General features: G+C 40.4%; 1 protein-coding gene across 1 annotated transcript in view; it reads right to left on the bottom strand.

Annotated features, from left to right (window-relative positions):
• Positions 1–26,036, bottom strand: part of SHROOM3 (shroom family member 3) — a 200,128-nt gene extending 174,092 nt beyond the window's left edge. Inside the window, exons 1-2 of the mRNA XM_070756912.1 lie at positions 25,213–26,036; positions 7,422–7,576 (exon numbers count right to left, since the gene is read on the bottom strand). Of these exons, the coding sequence (XP_070613013.1) occupies positions 7,422–7,576; positions 25,213–25,464 (407 nt within the window). The 5' untranslated portion in view covers positions 25,465–26,036. The remainder of the gene's footprint in view (positions 1–7,421; positions 7,577–25,212) is intronic.
• Between the last annotated feature and the right edge of the window lie 224 nt (positions 26,037–26,260).

Raw genomic sequence — 26,260 nt, 5'->3', positions numbered from 1 at the left:
TTTTGGTTGTTGTTTATTTTATTTATTTTATTTATTCATTTGTCCAATACACAAATACATAGGAAGAAAAATAGACATGTAGTAATATATATAAGGGTAAAGTGAACTTAGAGGAGAGGATATATGAAAGAAAGAGAATATATATGATAAGTGAGAGAAAGGAAAGACAATTGGACAGGGGACGAAAGGCACATGAGTGCACTTATGTACGCCCCTTACTGGCCTCTTAGGAACCTGGAGGGGTCAATCGTGGAGAGTCTAAGGGAGAAATGTTGGGCGTTAGGGGTTGACACAATTGAGTCCGGCAATGAGTTAGGGTTAGGGTTAGGGTTCCAGTTTGCTTTTGGGAAGAAAAATAAAAATAACATGTATTGTTTGGATGGGTTAGGGTTAGGGTTAGGGTAAGCTTAGGGTTAGGGTTAGGGTTAGGGTTAGGGTGAGGGTGAGGGTTAGGGTTAGGGTTAGGGTTACGGTTAGGGTTAGCGTTAGTGTTAGCGTTAGGGTTCCAGTTTGCTTTTGGGAAGAAAAAGAAAAATAACATGTATTGTTTGGATGGGTTAGGGTTAGGGTAAGCTTAGGGTTAGGGTTAGGGTTAGGGTGAGGGTGAGGGTTAGGGTTAGGGTTACGGTTAGGGTTAGGGTTAGGGTTCCAGTTTGCTTTTGGGAAGAAAAAGAAAAATAACATGTATTGTTTGGATGGGTTAGGGTTAGGGTAAGCTTAGGGTTAGGGTTAGGGTTAGGGTTAGGGTGAGGGTGAGGGTTAGGGTTAGGGTTACGGTTAGGGTTAGGGTTAGGGTTCCAGTTTGCTTTTGGGAAGAAAAAGAAAAATAACATGTATTGTTTGGATGGATTGGCCTGGGCTAAAAGCTTTCGAATACAAGCTCTCTTTCCATCGATCCATCTAAATCTTCCAGGGAAGAAAAAGAAAAGGAAAAAAAAATGATCCACATCAGACCTGACAAGGTCAGAATCCTAGGTCTCAAATGCCTTCGGTCTGATTTGTTTTGCCTGCAGCCTTATCCAAAGAGAAGGGATGATTAATTATTGCATAAACCTTATCTCAAGCAGAACATTAGCAACTGCCGCTTAAGCAAGATGTCCGTGGCAATGATTTTATTCATAATCACTGGAACCAAATCCATCTGCTAATTGATTTCATTCACAAAAGCGGGATTGACTGGGTTTCGTTTCTCTATGCTCTGAGCCAAAGCTGGCATAAAATGACATTAATGCGGTAAGAAATGGAGGGGAGGGGAAGGGAGGGGGAAGGGCCAGGGGAAGGGTCAGTTTGGTTTAAGGAGGAGTGATTTAAAAATTAAAAATAAAACTGCAATTGGCTTTGTGGCTCTTGAAGAATCATTCTGTGTCTGTCTGTCTGCTTCTATCTATCTACCTACCTACCTACCTACCTACCTACTTACCTATCTTATCTATCTATAATCTATCATCTCTCTATCATCTATTTCTATCTATCTATCCATCCATCCATTCATCCATCCATCCATCCATCCATCCATCCATCCATCCATCCATCCATCCACCTGTTACATCTTTTGGCTGTGGTGAGGGGGGCATTTGCCCAGGTTCGCCTGGTGCACCAGTTGCACCCCTATTTGGACAGGGAGTCATTGCTCACAGTCGCTCATGCCCTCATCACCTCGAGGTTCGATTACTGCAACGCTCTCTACATGGGGCTACCTTTGAAAAGTGTTCGGAAACTTCAGATCGTGCAGAACGCAGCCGCGAGAGCCATCGTGGGGCTTCCAAGATTCGCCCATGTTTCCTCAACACTCCGTGGCTTGCATTGGCTGCCGATCAGTTTCCGGTCACAATTCAAAGTGTTGGTCATGACCTTTAAAGCCCTACATGGCATTGGACCAGATTACCTCCGGAACCGCCTGCTACCGCACGAATCCCAGTGACCGATAAGGTCCCACAGAGTTGGCCTTCTCTGGGTCCCGTCGACTAAACAATGTCGTTTGGCAGGGCCCAGGGGAAGAGACTTCTCTGTGGCGGCCCTGGCCCTCTGGAACCAACTCCCCCCGGAGATTAGAATTGCCCCCACCCTCCCTGTCTTTTGTAAACTACTCAAGACCCATTTATACCGCCAGGCATGGGGGAGTTGAGATATTCCTTCCTCCTAGGCCATTACAAGTTATGCATGGTATATTTGTGTGTATGTTTGGTTTTATAATAAGGGTTTTTAGTTGTTTTATTATTGGATTGTCACATGCTGTTTTTATCATTGTTGTTAGCCGCCCCGAGTCTACGGAGTGGGGCGGCATACAAATCCAATAAATTATTATTATTATCTCTCCATTTATTATCTATTTCTCTCTCTAATCTATCATCTATTTTTTCTCTCTCTATCCATCTATGTAACATCTCTCTATTTATCATCTATTTCTCTCTCTCTCTCTCTCTCTAATCTATCCTCTGTTTATCTATCCTCTATTTCTGTTCCGCCCTCTCTTTAATTTATCATCTCTCTATCTAACTATCATTTATTCTGTCTGTCTCTCATATATATGTGTGTGTGTCACATGTTTTTGTCATATATATCTGTGTGTATGTATATGTGACGTGTGTGTGTGTGTGTGTGTGTGTGTCACATATACATACACACACACATATACAGTATATGACAAAAACATGTGACTCTTCTCAAGAACCATTTTCCACTTACGAACCGGAGCCTCCGAAACTGTAACCGGAAAAGGCAGGGAGAAGCTTCTCTAGGAATCTCCTGAGTGGAAACAGGGCTGGAAAAGGTGGGGAGGAGCCTCTGTGGGGCCTCTCTAGGAAACTCCTAGGAGGAAACAGAGCCTCCACCCTCCCTTTGGTTTCCCCAATCACACGCATTATTTGCTTTTACATTGATTCCAATGGGGAAAATTGCTTCTTCTTACATACTTTTCTACTTAAGAACCTGGTCACAGAACAAACTAAGTTCGTAAGTAGAGGTACCACTGTATCTGTTTTAATCTTGATCAAATAAATCAACCTTTTATTCCTTCCGTTATATTTCTAACAATCTTGACATTTCCTTGCAAATAATGTCCTAGAACTTGATTGTTGTTGTTTTTTGTTTTATTCCTTCTCATAAAATTCATATACGTGTCCACATTTCAGTCTTGTATGTTAAAATTTTATATCACATAGTATACCCTATTTTAACTGTCATGCTTCTGAGATGAATCAACAAATAAGCAAATAAAAATTCTTCAAAGCTTTAACAAGTCTCTTGTTAAGAGGGATTAAGCCCATATATGGCTATTCATCCCACAGCAGCAACTGTGAGTGACATAGGAAGATTAAAGTGTTTAACATTCACACTATAAATACAAAATAATTGCAGAGGACTGAGATTTTCTTAGAACCACTGAGATTTTATCTCTTTCACTTTATGTATTGTTGAAACTATATCAGTCAGGAGTCAACATGAATTTTATAACTCTGTGCATGGTACAGTTGTAGAATTTCTCCGTTTACAATGTTATTTACTAATTTTGTGGATAGATTCCTTCCCCACATCATAGAAACATAGAAGTCTGACGACAGAAAAAGACCTCATGGTCCATCTAATCTGCCCTTATACTATTTTCTGTATTTTATCTTAGGATGGATATATGTTTATCCCAGGCATGTTTAAATTCAGTTACTGTGGATTTATCTACCACGTCTGCTGGAAGTTTGTTCCAAGGATCTACTACTCTTTCAGTAAAATAATATTTTCTCATGTTGCTTTTGATCTTTCCCCCAACTAACTTCAGATTGTGTCCCCTTGTTCTTGTATTCATTTTCCTATTAAAAACACTACCCTCCTGAACCTTATTTAACCCTTTAACATATTTAAATGTTTCGATCATGTCCCCCCTTTTCCTTCTGTCCTCCAGACTATACAGATTGAGTTCATGAAGTCTTTCCCGATAATTTTTATGCTTAAGACCTTCCACTGTTTTTGTAGCCCATCTTTGGACCCGTTCAATTTTGTCCATATCTTTTTGTAGGTGAGGTCTCCAGAACTGAACACAGTATTCCAAATGTGGTCTCACCAGCGCTCTATATAGCGGGATCATAATCTCCCTCTTCCTGCTTGTTATACCTCTAGCTATGCAGCCAAGCATCCTACTTGCTTTCCCTACCGCCTGACTGCACTGCTCACCCATTTGGAGACTGTCAGAAATCACGACCCCTAAATCCTTTTCTTCTGAAGTTTTTGCTAACACAGAACTGCCAATACAATACTCAGATTGAGGATTCCTTGAGACATCCAGAGATTAAATAATTGGGGCAGTTTCCAAAGCTGTCAATTGCTCTGCAAATAGATAAAAATAAATAGGTGCCTCCTCGTACTGGATTAACCCATCTTCTGGGTTCACGGAACACAATAAATCATATACTGATTAAATGAACTGGGCTGGCATAACACTATTGGGCAATAAGCCAAATGATCATTAAAACTAATGAAGTTTTACCATGGGGGAAGGCAGCTGCTAGATCTTTCAATAATTTAAATAAATAAAAGACGATTAGGGGGCTGGAGGCTAAAACATACGAAGAAACAGTTGCAGGAATTGGGTATGTCTAGTGAAATAAAGAGATTAGGGGAGATATTTATTTATTTATTTATTTATTTTTATTTATTCTGTCCAATACATAAAACACATTGAAGAGAATAGATATGTAGTAATATACATAAAGATAAGAATAGAAGAAAAGATATAAAAGTATAGGTGAACGTATTTGAAAGGAAGAAAAGATAAATGAGATAAGGAGAGACAATTGGACAGGGGACGGACGGCACACTGGTGCACTTATGCACGCCCCTTACTTACCTCTAAGGAATCTGGAGAGGTCAACTATGGATAGTCTAAGGGAAAACTGTTGGGGGTTAGGGGTTGACACTACTGAGTCCGGTAATGTGTTCTACGCTTCGACAACTCGGTTGCTGAAGTCATATTTTTTACAAGTTTGGAGCGGTTAATATTAAGTTTGAATCTGTTGTGTGCTCTTGTGTTGTTGCGATTGAAGCTGAAGTAGTCATTGACAGGGAGAACGTTGCAGCATATGATCTTGTGGGCAATATTTAGATCGTGTTTTAGGCGACGTAGTTCTAAGCTTTCTAGACCTGGGATTGATAGTCTGCTTTTGTAGGGTATTCTGGTTCGAGTGGAGGAGTGAAGGGCTCTTCTGGTGAAGTATCTTTGGACATTTTCAAGGGTGTTGATGTCCAAGATGTGGTATGGGTTCCAGACAGATGAATTGTATTCAAGGATGGGTCTGGCTAAAGTTTTGTAGGCTCTGGTGAGTAGCGTGAGATTGCCAGGGCAGAAGCTGCATAGGATCAGGTTAACAAGTCTAGAAGCCGTTTTGGCGATATTGTTGCAGTGGGCTTTGGCAATTAGGTCATTTGATATTAGTATTCCAAGGTCTGTGAGATTTTATTTATTCAGTTTATATATGAGGTTTGGATATGATATGATAGCAGTGTTCCAGTATTTGGGGGGTTGCCACAAAGAACAGGGAGTCAAGCGATTCTCCAAAGCACTTGAGGGCAGGACAAGAAGCAATAGGTGGAAACTAAGTAAGAAGAGAAGCCACCTAGAAACATCCTGACAAAGCAATTAATCCCTAGAACAAATCAACTCTAGAAGATGTGAGTGCTCCATCACTGAAGGTTTTCAAAAAGAGATTGGACAACCATTTGTCCATGCCCCCGCACATGTTTTATCCTATTTGATTTTGAAAATACCCTGTTTCCCCTAAAATAAGTCACCCCGAAAGTAAGACATAGGAGATGTTTCGTTTTGCAGCATTCCCGAACAGAACATATATAAAAAAATCATGCTGGTCCCGCAAGAACTTACGAGCTGTGGCGGCGAGCGCAATTTAGCGTTCCGGTTTGTAGCCCATCGCTGGGTCTTGTCTTTGAGCTGGAGGATTGGACTAGAAAAATTCCAAGTATTCAACTCTGTTATTCTATGTTCTACACTTCAGTCTCGAAATGTCAAAGGTTCTTAGGCAGGTAAGTCCTTGACGTACAACTGTTTGTTTAGCAAGCATTCATTCAAAGTTACAACAGCTTTGGAGAAAAGTCACTGTGATGACCCGGGACATGGCACAGGGGCAATAGAGTCAGCTGGATAGTTCAAACTGCACTTTTATGGCTCCATCTTTCCCCCAAACTTTCTCATATTTCTGGCAAGCCCCAAAGCAAAGTGATCACACACAAACACACACACACATCCAGCAATATCTGACCGCAAGTAGTCCAGCACAACACTGTGTGCACAACGACTGCAAAGCAAGAATAAAGACTTTGGAATACTCATATCTAATGACCTAAGTGCCAAAGCCCACTGCAACAACATTGGCAAAAAGGCTTCAAGAGTTGTTAACCTAATACTACGTAGCTTCTGGTCCGGTAATCTCACACTACTAACCAGAACATACAAAACTTTCACCAGACCAATCCTTGAATACAGCTCATCTGTCTGGAACCCACACCACATTTCGGACATAAACACTTTAGAAAATATCCAGAGTCCTTCATTAATTCAGCCCTTCTCACAACAATCTTCAAAACAAGCCTCTTTTGTAAATCTAACTGAGAAAAATTGCCAGCTTTGCATCTCATAAGAGACAATACCAGAATCATAACCCTGGGGTACAACTACCCATTACTAGTGATGGGCGAACCCAATGGTGTTCGGCTTTGGCAAGTTCGGACGAACTGTACGCAAAATTCGTCCCAACCCGAACCGAACCCGAACGGGGAATCCCACCAAGAGATTCCGGGGGCGGAGCTTTGACGTCACGTATACCGGCAGGTTGCTAAGGACGCCAAGGTGATTTCATGGAATCCAGGAAGTGATCACCTTGGCGTCCTTAGCAACCTGCCAGTAACGTCAAGGCTCCGTCCCTGGAATCTCTTCGTGGGAGGGATTCCCCAGCTCCTTCAAAGGGAGGTCTTCACGTAAAAATAAACAATGTTTATTTTTACGTGAAAGGACCGCCCTTTGCTTGCAGCGCCGCTGCGGTGTCCTTTCACATAAAAATAACAATGTTTATTTTTATGTGAAGACCTCCCTTTGAAGGAGCTGGGGAATCCCTCCCACGAAGAGATTCTGGGGGCGGAGACTTGACGTCACCGGCAGGTTGCTAAGGACGCCAAGGTGATCACTTCCTGGATTCCATGGAATCCAGGTAGTGATCACCTTGGCGTCCTTAGCAACCTGCCGGTGACGTCAAAACTCCGAATGCCGAACGCAACCCCGAACTTTGCCCAAAGTTACAAATAATTTCGGGTTCGGGTTCGGCATACTGAACACCGCAAAATTCAGTACGGACCCGAATTGTGCGGGTTCGGTTCACCCATCACTACTCATTACACTTCCCGCATGGCTTGGTTATACCTACCTTCGGACGACTAGCTTCAGTGTTTTCCAAGATCCTTTCACTAAGGAGAGAGCCTTCTGCCTGGAGCTGCTGAGATAGACTTCATTGATGAGGATCACTTCATCCCCGGGTTGCAGCCGGGCATTCAATAAATCTGCTTTCCCTCCTTTTTCAATCTAGGACAGGACAGATGGAAAGAAAAGAGACAAATTAGAGAGATGCTTTCAACATGCCTCTTGCTACCTACTTTTTCGGAGTACAGTGATACCTTGTCTTACAAACTTAATTGGTTCCGGGACGAGGTTCTTAAGGTGAAAAGTTTGTAAGACGAAACAATGTTACCCATAGGAGTCAATGGAAAAGCAATTAATGTGTGCAAGCCCAAAATTCACCCCTTTTGCCAGCCGAAGTGCCCGTTTTTGCGCTGGTGGGATTCCCCTGAGGCTCCCCTCCATGGGAAACCCCACTTCCAGACTTCTGTGTTTTTTCGAAGCTGCAGGGGAATCCCAGCAGGGGAATCCCAGCATCGCAAAAATGAGCACTTCCCTGGCAATGGAGGTCCAGAGGTGGGGTTTCCCAGCGAAGGGAGCATCAGTGAAATTGCAGCATCACAAAAACACCGAAGTCCTCGAAACCCCACCTCCGGACCTCTGTGTTTTTGTGATGCTGTGATTTCACTGAAGCTCCCCTCGCTGGAAAACCCCACCTTTGGACTGTGCTTATTAAAGCACAGATGCTTCGCTGGCAACGGAAGTCCGGAGGCGGGTCATCCCAATGGCGACAGTAGGTTTGTAAAGTGAAAATAGTTTGTAAGAAGAGGCAAAAAAATCTTAAACCCCGGATTTATATCTCGAAAAGTTTGTATGATGAGGCATTTGTAAGACGAGGTATCACTGTATAAGACAAATTGCAGTATAAGACCCACCTTACTTTTGGGGGAGGAAAATAGGAGGGAGAAACTGCCTACTAGGTATTCATCTGGCTCAGGGGTTCCCAAACTTGCAACCTTTAAGACATGTGGACTTCAACTCCCAGAATTCTGCAGCCAGCTATGTTGGCTGGAGAATTCTGGGAGTTGAAGTCCACAAATCTTAACGTTGCCAAGTTTGAAGACCTCTGACTAGTGTCCTTAGTCTGGCCAGGTTCAGCACCTCATTTTATCCCTTGGTTAGGGTTGGGGGAAAAACACAACCTTTTTTGGAGGCAATGAAAACAAGCAATGAAAACAAGCCTGCAAAGACTTAGGTTTGGAAAAACATTATTTGCAGAGAGTAACAATGAAAGAGCCTGCAAGGTAAGAGCTGGGAAGATCGTACTTAAGAAAATAATGGATTATGCAGAAATGAATAGACTGACAATGAAAATTAAAGATAAGGAGGACTCAAGAGTTTTACAAAGTTTGGGTGAAATTTCATGATTGGTTTGGAAAAGAATACAGATAAAGTTTTAAATATTTAACCTAATATAAATGGGATAAAAGGAAATGAGAAATATGATTAGTGTAACCCAGATGACAAAAATAGACAAAGGAGGCAGCATTAGATAAATAACATATACCGAAAGTTAAATTATAATGGAAAGGAAACAGAATTAAAGATTTAGGGTTGTGATTATCAAAGGTAAAAATTGAGAGAATGTCTTCCAGTCTGTCACTTAATATAATTAAAATTAGCCACTTGAAATAAATACTGGGACAGAATGAATAACTGAAATTAAAATGTGGAATGTAATTCAAATTATTTTATTAGCGTTTATAAGAGATGATGCAAGCATATGGATTAGCATTAAAGGTTTGTGCTGTTATGTATGTTTTATAATATGGAGAAAAATTTAAAAAAACCCTTTCTTTAAAAAAAACATGTTTTGGTTACCCAAACTTGCTGTTAGATATGATGGAGAACCAATCCTAAAGTAAATTTCAGCTTCAACTTATGGTTGGGCCTGAACGGCTTTGCATATTTCTCATTATTTGCATATGGTTTTCCTCCTGTTCCCCATTTAAATGATTCATTATTCAAATGAAGAAGTTGGAGAAATGAAATTCCTCTGAAATAAAAGAGGAAACGTGAATTCGGAAGAGTTCACGTGTTTAATAAAGGAGGTGTATACTGCAATGTATCATATCCCATTGACCTGGATGAATTAGCTAATTATTAGCTATTTTTATTTATTTTTATTTTTTATTTATTTATTTTGTCCAATACATAATACACATTGAAGAGAAAGATATGTAATAATATAAGTAAAGAAAAGAAAAGAAGATAAGATATAAAAGTATAGGTGAACATATTTGAAAGGAAGAAAAGGTAAATGAGATAAGGAGAGACAATTGGACAGGGGACGGAAGGCACACTGGTGCACTTATGCACGCCCCTTACTGACCTCTAAGGAACCTGGAGAGGTCAATCGTGGATAGTCTAAGGGGAAAATGTTGGGGGTTAGGGGTTGACACAACTGAGTCGGGTAATGAGTTCCACGCTTCGACAACTCGGTTGCTGAAGTCATATTTTTTACAGTCAAGTTTGGAGCAGTTAATATTAAGTTTGAATCTGTTGCGTGGTCTTGTGTTGTTGCGATTGAAGCTGAAATAGTCATTGACAGGTAGAACGTTGCAGCATATGATCTTGTGGGCAATACTTAGATCGTGTTTTAGGCGCCGTAGTTCTAAGCTTTCTAGACCTAGGATTGATAGTCTGCTTTCGTAGGGTATTCTTTTTCGAGTGGAGGAGTGAAGGGCTCTTCTGGTGAAGTATCTTTGGACATTTTCAAGGGTATTGATGTCCGAGATGTGGTATGGGTTCCAGACAGATGAACTGTATTCAAGGATGGGTCTGGCAAAAGTTTTGTAGGCTCTGGTGAGTAGCGTGAGATTGCCAGAGCAGAAGCTGCGTAGGATCAGGTTAACAACTCTAGAAGCCTTTTTGGCGATATTGTTGCAGTGGGCTTTGGCACTTAGGTCATTCGATATTAGTATTCCAAGGTCTTTTACTGAGTGGGGGTTATCTATAAGGAGGGCAGGGAATTAAAACCCCAGCTATTATTTCAAAGAGCTGGGCTCTAAAGATTTTTACAGGGCAAATTAGACCAGCCCATGTTGTTCTATTCATCCAGCACTCTGAGGGTTGTTTTTAAAAATAAAATAAAATAAAATAAAAGCAAGTGTTGTTGAAAAGGCACCTGGATGAAATATTTGCATTTCAGGTGTGGTAGGAATCTGCTAAACAAGAGCAGAAACTAGAATCCTGTATGAAACACATTGTCATTGGCCAATAAAACGATGGAAAGACAAATATTATACATGAGCATCTGTTTCTAAAAATAGGAGAGTGGAGTAGTGAAATCGAGAAGTAAGGAGCTTTCATGGCAACCTGAGATGTTGTAAGGTATAAGTAGTCCTTGACTTACAAGTTATAATAGTTCACTTAGTAACTGTTCCAAGTTACAACGGCATGGAAAAACAAAATAATTCATGAACGTTTTTCATACTTGTAACCAGTGATGGGCTGCTACAAGTACACAGAACCAGTAAAAAAAAATTGGGATTTCCCCCCCCCTTCTGGGCTTTGGATATGTTTTTCCTATCACAATAAATGAGGTTGATAATTTTAGAAGAGCCGTGCATATGTGTGTGAATATACAGTTCGTATAGTAGATAATGTATATTTTTGTGTGCCTGTGTGTAATATGTATGTACACATATGGCATATATACATAAAATTAAAGAATATATTTTGGATGTTCAGTAATAGTAAATGCAGTGATACCTCGTCTTATGAACGTAATGGGGTTCCAGGACGAGGTTTGTAAGGTGAAAAGTTTGTAAGACGAAACAATGTTTCCCATAGGAATCAATGGGAAAGCGATTAATGCGTGCAAGCCCAAAACTCACCCCTTTTGCCAGCCGAAGCGCCCGTTTTTGCACTGCTGGGATTCCCCTGAGGCTCCCCTCCATGGTAAACCCCACCTCCAGACTTCCATGTTTTCGTGATGCTGCAGGGGAATCCCAGCAGGGCAATCCCAGCCGCGCAAAAATGGGTGCTTCGCTGGCAAGTTAAGTCCAGAGGTGGGGTTTCCCAGCGAGGGGAGCCTCAGCAAAATTGCAGCATCGCAAAAACACAGAAGTCCTCAAAACCCTACCTCTGGACTTCCGTGTTTTTGTGATGCTGTGATTTCACTGAGGTTCCCCTCGCTGGGAAACCCCACCTCTGGACTTCCGTTGCCAGCGAAGCGCCCGTTTTTGCGTTGCTGGGATTCCCCTGCAGAATCGCAAAACCACAGAAGTACGGAGGTGGTGTTTCCCAGCGAGGGGAGCCTCAGGAGAATCCCAGCAGCGCAAAAATGGGTGCTTCGCTGGCAACAGAAGTCCAGAGGCAGGGCATCCCAGTGGCGGCGGCTTGGGTTTGTAAGGTGAAAATAGTTTGGAAGAAGAGGCAAAAAAATCTTAAACCTCAGGTTTGTATCTCGAAAGGTTTGTATGACGAGGGGTTTGTAAGACGAGGTATCACTGTACTGTAGATAGGGAAATTGTATCTCTTTGAAGCGAGGAAAGGTCAGGCACACTATCCCTAACCCAAAACCTTGATGTGAGTGACATCAAGTTGGCCACAAAATAAGCCAATCCCATGACATTTAAGCCACCCTCGTCACATTATCATCAAGCCACTCCCACCTGGTCACATGGCCGGCAAACCACACCCACAAAATAAGCCACGCTCACAGTGTGGTAGTAAAAAAATTTGCAGCCTTTCACTTAACCCTACCTATTTTTACAAGCATCCTATGGACATGTGTGTTGTGGGCTGTGCATAACAATGGAGTAGGATGAGATTAAAAGTCAGTTCTCCGACTTTTTCAGTTGGTTTTTGAACGTTTTGCTACCACACTCGTGAATTTCGATTTTTACCAAAGCGCCCTGCCCAACCCAAGGAATTGAAGTCTGAAAGGATGCCTGATATTTGATCCCGGTTATATTTCTGTTTCCTTGAACCCTTCAACAAAGAAAGAGAAAGATACGGACGTTATTTTGCTGCTGTGTTTGAGGAGCAAACACCGAGGCCTGTCCTGGGTTTTCATCGTCGCCTTTACAACGGCCTGTAAGTGACCCAGGAGTTACACTCTGCAAACAACAGAAAGGCAGCGTAACCAGATCTTGTACAAGATCATGGATCTGGCTGTACTTTTGAGCAGACGGACTGCATTTCAAATCACATTTGGCAATGTTTCCATACCTCAGTGCTTATCAATTATTTTCTACTACGCGCCCCCCCCCCCCAGGAAGAAGTAAACATTTCACGCGCCCCCAATTCTCCGCCGACGCGCATCCTGCCCCACCAATCTGCCACCCCAATCGTGTCCCACCGCGAGACCCATGCCCTACCTGACCCTTGTTCTTGTACCTCCGTAGCAGTATTGGGCAGCCACTTTCTTCGCTACCTGGACAATCCTCAGTGTCCGGCGTGGGTTTGCAAATCCCTTGTGAGATTTTGGCTATTTTCGCTGATATTTTTGTCTCTGCGCATGCAGAACAACTGACGTGATTCACTTAACAACTGTGTTATTAACTTAACACCTGAAGTGATTTTAACACCTGTGTCACTAACTTAACAACTGAAGTGATTCACTTAACAACCGTGTTACTAACTTAACAACTGAAGAGATTTTAACACCTGTGTCACTAACTTAACAACTGAAGTGATTCACTTAACAACCGTGTTACTAACTTAACAACTGAAGAGATTTTAACACTTGTGTCACTAATAATAACAACAAAAACTATTATTATTATATTATATTATATTATATTATATTATATTATATTATATTATATTATATTATATTATATTATATTATATTATATTATATTATATTATATTATATTATTGTTATTATATTATTGTTATTATATTATTGTTATTATTATTATTATTATTATTATTATTATTATTATCTTCCCGCTCAAAAGGAAGGCCTCTTGTGTTTGACCAATCAGGCTTCAGCATCAACCGTCCTGACTGGTCATAAGTTGAGGACTTTGTGTATCTGGTGGGGTTGTAAATCGAGGACTTAACACCTCTGTTGTTGTTGTTGTTGTTGTTGTAGTATTAGTAGTAGTTGTTGTTATTTTCTTCCTTCCTTCCTTCCTTCCTTCCTTCCTTCCTTCCTTCCTTCCTTCCCTCCTTCCTTCCTTTCATTCTTTCTTTCTTTCTTCCTTTCTTCCTTTCTTCCTTCCTTCCATTCTTTCTTCCTTCCTTCCTTCCTTCCCTCCTTTCCTCCCTCCCTCTTTCTTTTTTCCTTTATTTAAGTAAATGCATCAGAAACACAGAGGGGAAAAATCATAATAAACACATAAAACGCATCCAGTGAACCCAGCATAGCATTTTGAGCCCAGCGGCCCCAGCTGCCTCCCAGGAGGTCAAGAGGGCATGGGCCCTTCAGTCCAGCTGTCAAACTAGATAGCAGAAAGTTTAGACAATGCAAACACAACAGTGAAGCATCTCCGATTGTTCCTTGCTTCATTTACCAAACATCTTAACTTCCAGATGGTGAGACACAAAACTTGCAACAGCAGAAAAGTCTAAAACAAGTAGACACCAACGCAAGATGTGTCCACGTCCATTGGGTCCTGCACGATTTCTTTTCATATTAGAGCACCGAGAAACTAGATTTTTAAAAAAATGATTGTCACACTATTGTATAGCTGTCCTGGGACAGAGAATTTTCCCATCTAATGAGAAATGCCAAACCCAAAAATGTTTGCATTCAAAGAATAGGCTTTACTCATTAACCGGTGCTTCTTACTAAATTATAAAGGCAAAATAGAAGGGGGGGAAATGAAGAAATTGCTATTATTTAATGAAACATAGAAGATTGACGGCAGAAAAAGACCTCATGGTCCATCTAGTCTGCCCTTATACTATTCCCTGTATTTTATCTTACGATGGATATATGTTTATCCCAGGCATGTTTAAATTCAGTGACTGGGGATTTACCGACCACGTCTGCTGGAAGTTTGTTCCAAGCATCTACTACTCTTTCAGTAAAATCATATTTTCTCACGTTGCTTCTGATCTTTCCCCCAACTAACCTCAGATTGTGCCCCCTTGTTCTTGTGTTCACTTTCCTATTAAAAACACTTCCATCCTGAACCTTATTTAACCGTTTAACATATTTAAATGTTTCGATCATGTCCCCCCTTTTCCTTCTGTCGTCCTACACAATGACTAGTGTAAATGCTGTAATCGCTTTTAGGAAACTTGTCCAGAAGGTTCTAGTTTGTCCATGCAGCATGTCTCAAGTCATGCCCCATGACTGATTTATTTTATTTTATTTTATTTTATTTTACTTTACTTTATTTTATTTTATTTTATTTTATTTTATTTTACTTTACTTTACTTTACTTTACTTTTTACTTTACTTTACTTTACTTTACTTTACTTTACTTTACTTTACTTTACTTTATTTTATTTTATTTTTTGTTCTGTTTTGTTTGTTTTGTTTTATTTTATTTTATTTTATTTTATTTTATTTTATTTTATTTTATTTTATTTTATTTTATTTTATTTTATTTTATTTTATTTTATTTTATTTTATTTTATTTTATTTTATTTTATTTTATTTTATTTTATTTTATTTTATTTTATTTTATTTTATTTTATTTTATTTTATTTTATTTTATTTTATTTTATTTTATTTTATTTTATTTTATTTTATTTTATTTTATTTTATTTTATTTTATTTTATTTTATTTTATTTTATTTTATTTTATTTTATTTTATTTTATTTTACTTTACTTTACTTTACTTTACTTTACTTTATTTTATTTTATTTTACTCCTGCCCAGTCACATGACCATCGAGCCACACCCACAAAATAAGCCATACCCACAGTGTGGCAGCAAATATTTTGGCTGCCCATTACTGCATGAGAATCCCATGCAAGCCCTTGTTAGCCAGCTGATTTTCGGCTGTCCAAGGGGTAGGAAAAAAAGGAAAATCTTGCCGCTTTTATGCCTTTAGCCCAGCACCAGACATTATTAAGCCTCTCTGCTACGGAACATGACTGCCCTCCTATGTCGAGTTTAAGAACTCTTGTTAGTACGTAAGCCAGTGCTTCTCAATTATTTTTTTATTTTATTTTTATTTATTTATTTCTCATACAAATGTAATATTGCATTGTAGCTAAGCGAGAGAGTTGTATCCCATTTTACAACCTTCCTGGCCACCGTTGTTCATTCACTCGAACTGGTAGTGACCCTATGGTGATGTCACGGACCCAGTTCGGTCAGTGGCAGTTTGTGGGCGCTACTTGAATTTTTTTTGAAATTTTTCTTCTTCTGAGCATGTGCAGAAGCCAAGTTTCCAGCACTGTACGTGCAGTGGCCATCTTGTTTCTGCCTTTTTTTCCTGAATTTTTTTGGCACTGCACATGCGCATGTGGGCCCATGTGGCACACCCACGCGGCGCTGGAGGAAGCGAACCGATACTAAGGTAAGTAAGAACCCAGCCCTGGACTTTCTATATTCCAAGATCAGAAGTAATGTGAGAAAATATTATTTTACTGAAAGAGTGGTAGATGCTTGGAATAATAATAATAATAATAATAATAATAATAATAATAATAATAACAATAACAACAACAACAACAACAATAATAATAATAATAATAATCATCATCATCATCAACATCATCATCATCCCAGGAGACAGCAGAATTGAGGAGAAGCAGCTAGAGAAATTAGTGAAATACGAAGATCTGAAAATCGAGCTGTAATGACTCTGGCATAAGCCCGTGAAAGTGGTCCCAGTGGTCCTTGGCACGCTGGGCGCAGTGCCAAAGGATCTCAGCAGACATTTGAGAACCATCGGAATTGACAAAATCTCCACCTGTCAATTGCAAAAGGCCGCTTCACTGGGATCGGCAAACATAATTCGCCGCTACATCACACAGTCCTAGGTGCTTGGGAAGCACCCGACTGGTGATGAAATACGAAATCCAGCATAGTGATCTCGTTTGCTGTGTTGTAGTGACATAATAATAATAATGATGATAATAATAATAATAAGAAGAAGAAGAAGAAGAAGAACAACAACAACAACAACAACAAGTGACAAATCCAATATTTAAAAAACATGTAAAACCCGTCATTAAAACCATACAACACAGTCATAACATACATAAACTATATAAGCCTGGCGATATCTCAATTTCCCCATGCCTGGTGACATAGGTGGGTCTTCAGTAGCTTACGAAAGGCAAGGAGGGTGGAGGCAGTTCTAATCTCCGGGGGGAGGTGATTCCAGAGGGCCAGGGCCACCACAGAGAAGGCTCTTCCCCTGGGGCCCACCAGATGACATTGTTTAGTGGACGGGACCCGGAGAAGGCCAACTCTGTGGGATCTTATCGGTCGCTGGGATTCATGCGGCAGAAGCCAAACTTCCAGCAGACGTGGTTGGTAAATCCACAGTCACTGAATTTAAACCTGCCTGGGATAAACCTAGATCCATCCTAAGATAAAATACAGCCGCATGAATCCCAGCGACCGGTTAGGTCCCACAGAGTTGGCCTTCTCCGGGTTCCGTCGACGAAACAATGTCATTTGGCGGGACCCAGGAAAAGAGCCTTCTCTGTGGCGGCCCTGACCCTCTGGAACCAGCTCCCCCCAGATATCAGAGTTGCCCCCACCCTCCTTGCCTTTCGCAAGCTCCTTAAAACCCACCTCTGTCGTCAGGCATGGGGGAATTGAAATTTTTCCCTTCCCCCTAGGCTTATAGAATTTATACATGGTATGCTTGTTTGTATGATTGGTCTCTTAAATTGGGTTTTTTTTTAATTATTTTTAATATTAGATTTGTTACATTGTCTTCTTTATTGTTGTTAGCCGCCCCGAGTCTTCGGAGAGGGGTGGCATACAAATCTAATAAATAAATAAATAAAATAAGGGAAGACTAGATGACCACAATGTTGTGTCCAGAGGACAAACACACAAGGTCTTTTTCTGCCATCAATCTTCTACCTTTCTATGTAGCATGCAATTATTACATTATTACAAAATCTGGTCAACTCAGTGTAAAAGATGGCGGGATTGCCTTCCACCTTTCTTTCAGAAATGCAGTTGTTGTTGTTTTTAAAAAAATATAATTTTTATTGATTTTTATAGGTTTACAAAAAACAAACATATAACAGTGCACAGTGCTTGTGCCCATCACCAAACAACACACACACACCGTCACCCCCACCACCCCTACAGGAGGATTCAAAGAGGTTTAGCTTGTTTATCTATCTATTAATCCTTGGCTCTATCTTGAGCAAATTTTACTAAAAGAGTGATTGTAGTTTATTTTTCGTATTTACATCACAGATTTTACTTAACATATAATCTTTTACCTTGTTCCATCGCACCATCAGCTTCTCTAATTTATTCTCATCAAAATTATTTAATCTTATTTCCATAATTTTAAAATATATGTGATCCACCATATACCAATACCAATTTTGTACTGTCCATTTTGTAGAATCTTTCCATCCTAAAACTATCACCGCTTGAGCACTTTCCATGCTGCAGTTTTAATTTCCTTAAATTCTCCTAATTCCCTATATTTAATTAAAATTGCTGCTTCTTTTATAACAATCCAATTAATGTCTAACATTTTATTAATTTCATTCTGGACTACCTTCCAGAATTTCTGTATTTCTTCACACTCCCAGATCATATGCATAAATGTTCCTTTTTTCTGGCACCCATGCCAACATTTGCTCTTCTCTTTCCCCTGGAAGTGTGCAATTTGTACAGGTGTATAATACCACTTACCGGTATGTAAATTTTTTCTTCTCATCTCTTTAACTCTAGTATTTTTAATCTTATATATTGTTGTGGTTCCGTCTGAGGCCCCTCCGGGAACGGCTGACCTTCTGTCGGTTTCCAGCTCAGAGGGAGAGGCTGAGGAACAGGAGGTGCAGACAGACGAGGAGGAATCCCAGGCTGAAGAAGAGGGAGGACAGCCAGAGTCCCACCAGGGGGAGCTCTCCTCAGCAAGCAGCCTGGATTCCTTAGAGGAAAGTGCACAAGCCATAATTGATCTGCGACAACGAAGAGCTAATCAGAGACGGAGTCAATTGGCTAAATACTTTCAGCATTAAAGTGGCAGCAGCTGGGTTTGGGTGTGGTGCTCTTGGGAAAGGCTAAAAGGCAGACCCACCCTTCCTGGCTTGTGGAGTTTTATCTTTGAGAGTCGTGGGACCTGACTGTGAACTTTGGTGTCTTAGAATCCTGGTTTGTGCCTTTGACTATTGAAACCTTGGGGGGGAGGGTGCCAGCAAGAAGCTTGCTGTATTGTCTGGACATCAGGACCCTGCTGTACTGTATTATATCCTGTCTGTTGGGAAGAACAGGTTTTCCTCTGTGCTTATTTTTTCCAGTTATAAAATACTTTTGGCTTTTACCAGAGTGTCTGGCTGTTTTTTCCAGTTGGTGGTGAGGTCTGGGGGAACCCAGACAGAACATATATATTTTCTATATTTTCAGAAATGCAGTTGAACTACAATTCCCAGCAGAACCCTCTTGGAGAGTTATCAAGGGAGCCGGGGAAAACAGCATTCCCTCTTTAGCTAATTACCATGATGCAGGTCTTTTATTTTGGTCACTGCAGGATCTCTAATTGAGTCCCTTAGTTGCTAAATAGCTTTACAGGCTCTTTGGCCATTAGAAGAAAGCTATTTTTAGAACACAGCAGGAGTGGTATTCTTGGAATCAAGAAAATGACAGCTGGTTTTCCCCTCCACCCGATGAATTGCTGTCTAGAGCCAACCTCTTTCTGCAAATTTAACCCAGAAATGACATTTCCTTGGCAACTTTAAAACCAGTGGACTTTAATGTAGGCTGAGGGATTCTGGCAGTTGAAGTCCACAAGTCTTAAACTTGCGAAGGGTGGACATTCCTGCTGGAGATCACGGCAATCAAGCTGGCTTCATGACCATCCATGGAAACTGCAGGTTAATGTTTCCAAATGTAAAATAATGCACTTGGGGAAAAGGAGTCCCACAGAGTGGGCCTTCTCTGGGTCCCGTCAACTAAACAATGTCGGTTGGCGGGCCCCAGGGGAAGAGCCTTCTCTGTGGCGGCACCGGCTCTCTGGAACCAACTCCCCCCGGAGATTAGAACTGCCCCTACTCTCCTTGCCTTCCGTAAACTCCTTAAAACCCACCTTTGCCGTCAGGCATGGGGGAATTGAAACATCTCCCCCTGGGCATGTTTAATTTATACATGGTATGCTTGTGTGTGTGTCTGTTAGTTTATGGGTTTTTTTAAAAATTTCTAAATATTTTAATTAATTGCATTATTTATGATTTGTTTCACTTGTTGTGAGCCGCCCCGAGTCTTCGGAGAGGGGCGGCATACAAATCCAAATAATAAATAAATAAAATAAATAAAATAATAAATCCTCAATCTGAGTATTGTGTTGGCAGTTCTGTGTTAGCAAAAACTTCAGAAGAGAAGGAATTAGGGGTAGTGATTTCTGACAGACTCACAATGGGTGAACAGTGCGGTCAGGCGGTAGGGAAAGCAAGTAGAATACTTGGCTGCATAGCTAGAGGTATAACAAGCAGGAAGAGGGAGATTGTGATCCTGCTGTATAGAGCGCTGGTGAGACCACATTTGGAATACTGTGTCCAGTTCTGGAGACCTCATCTACAAAAAGATATTGACAAAATTGAACGGGTCCAAAGACGGGCTACAAGAATGGTGGAAGGTCTTAAGCATAAAATGTATCAGGAAAGACTATATGAACTCAATCTGTATAGTCTGGAGGACAGAAGGAAAAGGGGGGATATGATCAAAACATTTAAATATGTTTAAATATGTTAAAGCACTAAAACACCTCCCCCTTGCCCATGTTGTTTTGTTGATTGATTGACTGTGTGCCTGTTTTTTATATATACTGTTTTTTATGAGATTATTAATTTCAATTGGAACTGGATGGGTGGGCATTGGATTTGGTATTGTGTACTGTACTGTTTTTTATTATTGTTGTGAGCCGCCCCGAGTTTGCGGAGAGGGGCGGCATATAAATCCAATAAACCTAACCTAACCTAACCTAAAGGGTTAAATAAGGTTCAGGAGGGAAGTGTTTTTCATAGGAAAGTGAACCCAAGAACAAGGAGGCACAATCTGAGGTTAGTTGGGGGAAAGATCAGACGCAGCGTGAGAAAATATTATTTTACCGAAAGAGTAGTAGAAGCTTGGAACCAACTTCCAGCAGACGTGGTTGGTAAATCCACAGTCACTGGATTTAAACATGCCTGGGATAAACATAGATCCCTCCTAAGATAAAATACAGGAAATAGTATAAGGGCAGACTAGATGGACCATGAGGTCTTTTTCTGCCATCAATCTTTTATGTTTCTATGTTTCTATCCCCTCACGTCCCCTCAACACTCTGTCTGTACCCCCAAGCCATGACATTTTTTAAATTCTCAGACAAATAAACCAGCAATCAACCAGTGGAACAACTTGCCTAAGGAGGTTGTGAACGCTCCAACCTTTGAAACTTTCAAGGGGAGATTGGACTTCCATTTTTCTGGGGTGGTATACAGTCTCCTGCTCGAGCAGGGGGTTGGACTAGATCAGTGTTTCCCAACCTTTTTGGAGCCGCGGCACATTTTTCATATTTTCAAAATCCTGGGGAACATTGGGGGGGGGCGCTAAAAAAAGTTTGGACAAAAAAAATCTCTCTTCCTCCCTTTCGCTCTATTTCTCTCTCCCTCCCTCTTTCTCTCTCTTCCTTCCTTTCTCTCTCCATCCCTCTTTCTCTCTTCCTTCCTTCCTCTCTTTCTGTCTCCTTCCTCTCTCATCTCTCCTCCTCCCACCCAAATTCCGAGCTTTTATCTCTTTCCTAATGGGTTGGCACGCATTATTTGCTTTTACATTGATTCCTATGGGAAAAAATTGCTTCTACTTACCAACTTTTCTACTTAAGAACCTGGTCACGGGACGAATTAAGTTCGTAAGTAGAGGTACCACTGTAAGTGCTTTAAATCGCAGGCATATATTCAAGGTGTTCTTGAAAGTACTAGAATTGGCTAACAAAAAACAAAACAAGCCAGAAACTAAACTTATGATGATGATGTAAAACACACTTCAAGCATGTCTGACATTAAGGGAATTGGTTGTTGTAGAAACCAAACCTCACAGTCCCATTGTTGTTGTTTGAATGAAATGAATTAGCTGTAATAAGCCTTTTTTATTTTTAAAGTCAAAATGAGGCTTCCTCCCTTTTAAATGCTTCTTAGTCCTTGACGTTTATGACTCTATGCCGGTAAATGTTCCTCTTCAAAGCCATGGAATATCTTACTCCATTTGGCAGTATCCCTGGTTTTCACGGCAGCTTGTATTATGGTAAACAATGTCGTTAGGCGGGTCCCAGGGGAAGAGCCTTCTCTGTGGCGGCCCCGACCCTCTGGAACCAGCTCCCCCCGGAGATTAGAACTGCCCCCACCCTCCTTGCCTTTCGTAAACTCCTTAAAACCCACCTCTGCCATCAGGCATGGGGGAACTGAGATAACTTCCCCAGGCCTATGTTGTTTATGTATGGTATGTTGTGTGCATGTTTTTTTAAATTATGGGTTTTTAGTTTTAATTATTAGATTTGTATTATAGATTGTTTTCTATTACTGTTGTGAGCCGCCCCGAGTCTACGGAGAGGGGCGGCATACAAATTAAATAAGTAAGTAAGTAAGTAAGTAAGTAAGTAAGTAAGTAAGTAAGTAAGTAAGTAAGTAAACAAACAAACAAACAAACAAACAAACAAACAAACAAATGGTTGCTTTCCATTATTTATATAGGGAGTTTTTAATGTCATTTTAAATAATCCTGTTGTATCCTGTCCAGGGTCCATTAAGGTGATGAAAACAAACAAATAAATGCATTTTGTATTGCTTTATGGAAGGACAGTCAATATCTCTGTCTTAACTTCAACAACAGAATTGCCCTCCAATTGGTCTCTTAGCAACTACTCGAAGTTAGGATGGACTTTAGAAATGTAGAATATTAACGCCATAAAAAGACCTCATGGTCCATCTAGTCTGCCCTTATACTATTTCCTGTATTTTATCTAAGGATGGATATAAGTTTATCCCAGGCATGTTTAAATTCAGTTACTGTGGATTTACCAACCCCGTCTGCTGGAAGTTTGTTCCAAGCATCTACGACTCTTTTAGTAAAATAATATTTTCTTACGTTGCTTCTGATCTTTCCCCCAACTAACTTCAGATTGGGCCTCCTTGTTCTTGGGTTCATTTTCCTATTAAAAACACTTCCCTCCTGAAACTTATTTAACCCTTTAACATATTTCAATGTTTCGATCATGTCCCCCCTTTCCCTTCTGTCCTCCAGACTATACAGATTGAGTTCATGAAGTTTTTCCTGATACGTTTTATGCTTAAGACCTTCCACCATTTTTGTAGCCCGTCTTTGGACCTGTTCAATCTGATCAGCATCTTTTTGTATGTGAGGTCTCCAGAGCTGGACACAGTATAATTCCAAATGGGGTCTCACCATCGCTCTATACAGCGGGATCACAATCTCCCTCTTCCTGCTTGTTATACTTCTAGCTATGCAGCCAAGCATTCTACTTGCTTTTCCTACCGCCTGACCGCACTGTTTGCCCATTTTGAGACTGTCAGAAATCACTACCCCTAAATCCTTCTCTTCTGAAGTTTTTGCTAACACAGAACTGCCAATACAATACTCAGATTGAGGATTTGAAAAAGAAACTTACAACCAGTGGCGGGCAGCCACTTACCTCGCTACCCAGACCGTCCCCAGCGGCCGATGCAGATGTGTGTGTTCCTGACACATGCGCGCACACGCCCCGTATGAGATTTGGCTTCTGCAGGGGAATCCCAGCAGTGCAAAAACAGGCGCTTCACTGGCAACGGAAGTCTGGAGGTGGGGTTTCCCAGCGAGGGGAGCCTCAGCGAAATCGCAGCATCACAAAAACATAGAAGTCCAGAGGTGGGGTTTCGAGAACTTCCATGTTTTTGCGATGCTGCAATTTCTCTGAGGATCCCCTTGCTGGGAAACCCCACCTCTGGACTTCCGTTGCCAGCGAAGCACCTGTTTTTGTGCTGCTGGGATTCCCTTGCAGCATCACAAAAACACGGAAGTTTGGAGGTGGGGTTTCCCATGGAGGGGAGCCTCAGGGGAATCCCAGCAGCTCAAAACCGGGCGCTTTGGCTGACAAAAGGGGTGAGTTTTGGGCTTGCACGCATTAATCGCTTTTCCATTGATTCCTATGGGAAACATTGTTTCGTCTTACAAACTTTTCACCTTACAAACCTCGTCCCAGAACCAATTAAGTTCATATGACGAGATATCACTGTATATGTTTTTCTATTGTTTGAAACAAACTCATTCTCTTTCAGTACTTTTCACTTCCTTAAATAAAGTAACTAAAATGAAACCCAAGGCTAATATTACGGAGTAAGTATATACCTCATCTTTATTTACTGAGAAATAGCTCAGCAGTTTTGAGGTTCTACAACTGTTGATCTGGCGCCCAATTTCCCAAGTAAGCTAAAAACAACCAAATGTAATTTAAACAAAACCTAAACATTTTCTTTAGACTTTCCCCTTTACAAAATCCCAAAAGAAAAGGGGGGAAATACTATAGTTGTTACTGTACGTTAGAAATCTTTTGTTAATTTTTTGAATATTTTTACTTCTTTGGTAATTGAAGTAATTTAGGGAAAAAAGTGCATAACTAAAATTCCACACTATAAATCTAAGGAACTCAACAACAGACCCCAAAACTTGAGTCTCAAAAGCTCTCAAAAGAGAGATAAATTAATACAAACAATAATTTATCACATTCCCACTTTTATAACTTTTCCTGTTCAAGAGGCACACCAGAACACACTCATTTGAAAAGGGATTTGCTTTAGTTTAGTTTTTAAAAATGCCAAATGGATTCTTAAAATAGTTTCACATGGACACAATATTTACCTATTGTAGTTTAACGTGTAAATGGGATGGTGGCTTCGCTAACAAATCATTAAGGAAAAATTATGGAGCACATACTGGAAAGAAAGCAATCTCCCTTTTAGCCAACATATTAAGAATTTTTTAACGGCGCAAAAAATGCAAAGGTTTTTATACTTGGAAAACTCTTTATCCCATTTGCAAAAAGTTCAATGAAACCTAATGGCTTATATGTCAGTTGATTCACACTGATTCAAATAATTTTTAATGTAGCTAGCACATTCTATATTTGCAAGTATTAATGCAAATAAAACATTTACATTAAAAAAACCAATATAGAACATATCAATTAAAAGGATCACAATATATAAATGATTGGGTCTCTTTTTCTCTTTTTTGCAGCCTTTACTGGAGCCATGAAACCTTTCAGCTAAAACATGTAATTTTAAACAACCTTAAATAACCGTAATCAGGAGTAAATAACTTTAATCCTCCTGAAAACGAATGAGTCTAAGTCATGTTAAACCCAAGCATCTTTTCTGATTGTTATAGGTTACAAATTAGCTCAGAAGTTACAGGATCCACCTTGAGTAGAGAAAAATTGTTTAAGTCATTAATGTGTTTTTGAAATTTGCTCTTTCGAAGGATCTGTATAAAACAGTGTCACATACGTATTGTTGTTTGCTTTGTCTTCACAATGGCCTAAAATGTTGAACAACCTACAAATCACGAGACATTCTTTCCTGGAATCAATGCTTTGCTTGAAAGGAATTCTAGCTTTTAAAATTGCTTTAAATTCCTATTAAACTCTTACTGAAGTCAAATAAACACTGTTACCTTGGAGATGATTAATGGTTCTTTATGCTCCAATCCACCTTTCAGTGTAAATCCCCATGGAGCTCCTCCTTGGAGCAATATTTCCAAGTAAAGGTATCTTCCTTTATGGGTTGAGTAAGCTTCCAAAGAAGGGATGACACTTCTGTTTAGGCTGTCCAACATCACGAACCTCATAACTTTGTCCTTGGAACACACCTTCAATAAAACTAAGACTCTGGGAACGAGAGCATTAGAGATGAAAAACCTCCACATTTGTGATGAATTATCTCACCCCCTGCCCGATCATAGGCACCAAGGATCACCAAAAAAGACCAGTCCATTTCTTCTGGTGGCTGCAAGAAGTCCACGGTGCTAGATAGAGAAGTCTTCAGGGGAACCATTCGGCCACCCTAGTTGAACCAGTCCAACTTCACAAGAGATGTTTTCAAAGCGATACCGTTTCTTCTCCCTCTGCAAAAACTTCCTCTCTGAAAATCTCTTTCCCTGAACATTGGCCTTCTTCACGGCGGCGTCAGGACCAGGAAGAAAGCGAAAGAAAGAAAGGAAAGAGCCAGGGAGGTAGAGAGAAAGCCAGGCGTTTCAATCTGGTGGGGAGCGAACTTTTTAAAGGAACTCCTAGAGCTTCAGTCTTTGATTGATTATCCTGCCTCTCTCCCAGTCCCTCCGCAATTTACCATTACAATGGCTGTTTTGGCCTCAGTTCATTGCATCTGAAGAATGAAAGCATCTTCGCCTGTTCTTCAACAGGCTTTTCTGCCAGCATCACTGTTTTATGGGTTGTCAGAAGTAGCAGGGGCAGAAAAGGAGGGTGGGAGGAGAGCAAAACTTTTTCTTTCTTTCTTTATTTCTTTCTTCTTTCCTTCCTTCCTTCCTTTTTTTTCTTTCTTCTTTCTTTCTTTCTTTCCTTCCTCTTTCTTTCTTTTCTTTCTTTCTTTCTTTCTTTCTTCTTTCCTTCCTTCCTTCCTCTTTCTTTCTTTTTTCTTTCTTTCTTTCTTCTTTGCTTCCTTCCTTCCTTCCTTCCTTTTTCTTTCTTCTTTCTTTCCTTCCT

Source organism: Erythrolamprus reginae, chromosome 7 (assembly GCF_031021105.1).
Source record: "Erythrolamprus reginae isolate rEryReg1 chromosome 7, rEryReg1.hap1, whole genome shotgun sequence".
NCBI lineage: Eukaryota > Metazoa > Chordata > Lepidosauria > Squamata > Dipsadidae > Erythrolamprus > Erythrolamprus reginae.
Note: the sequence above shows the minus strand (reverse complement) of the source record. Positions and strands in the feature narration are given on the sequence as shown.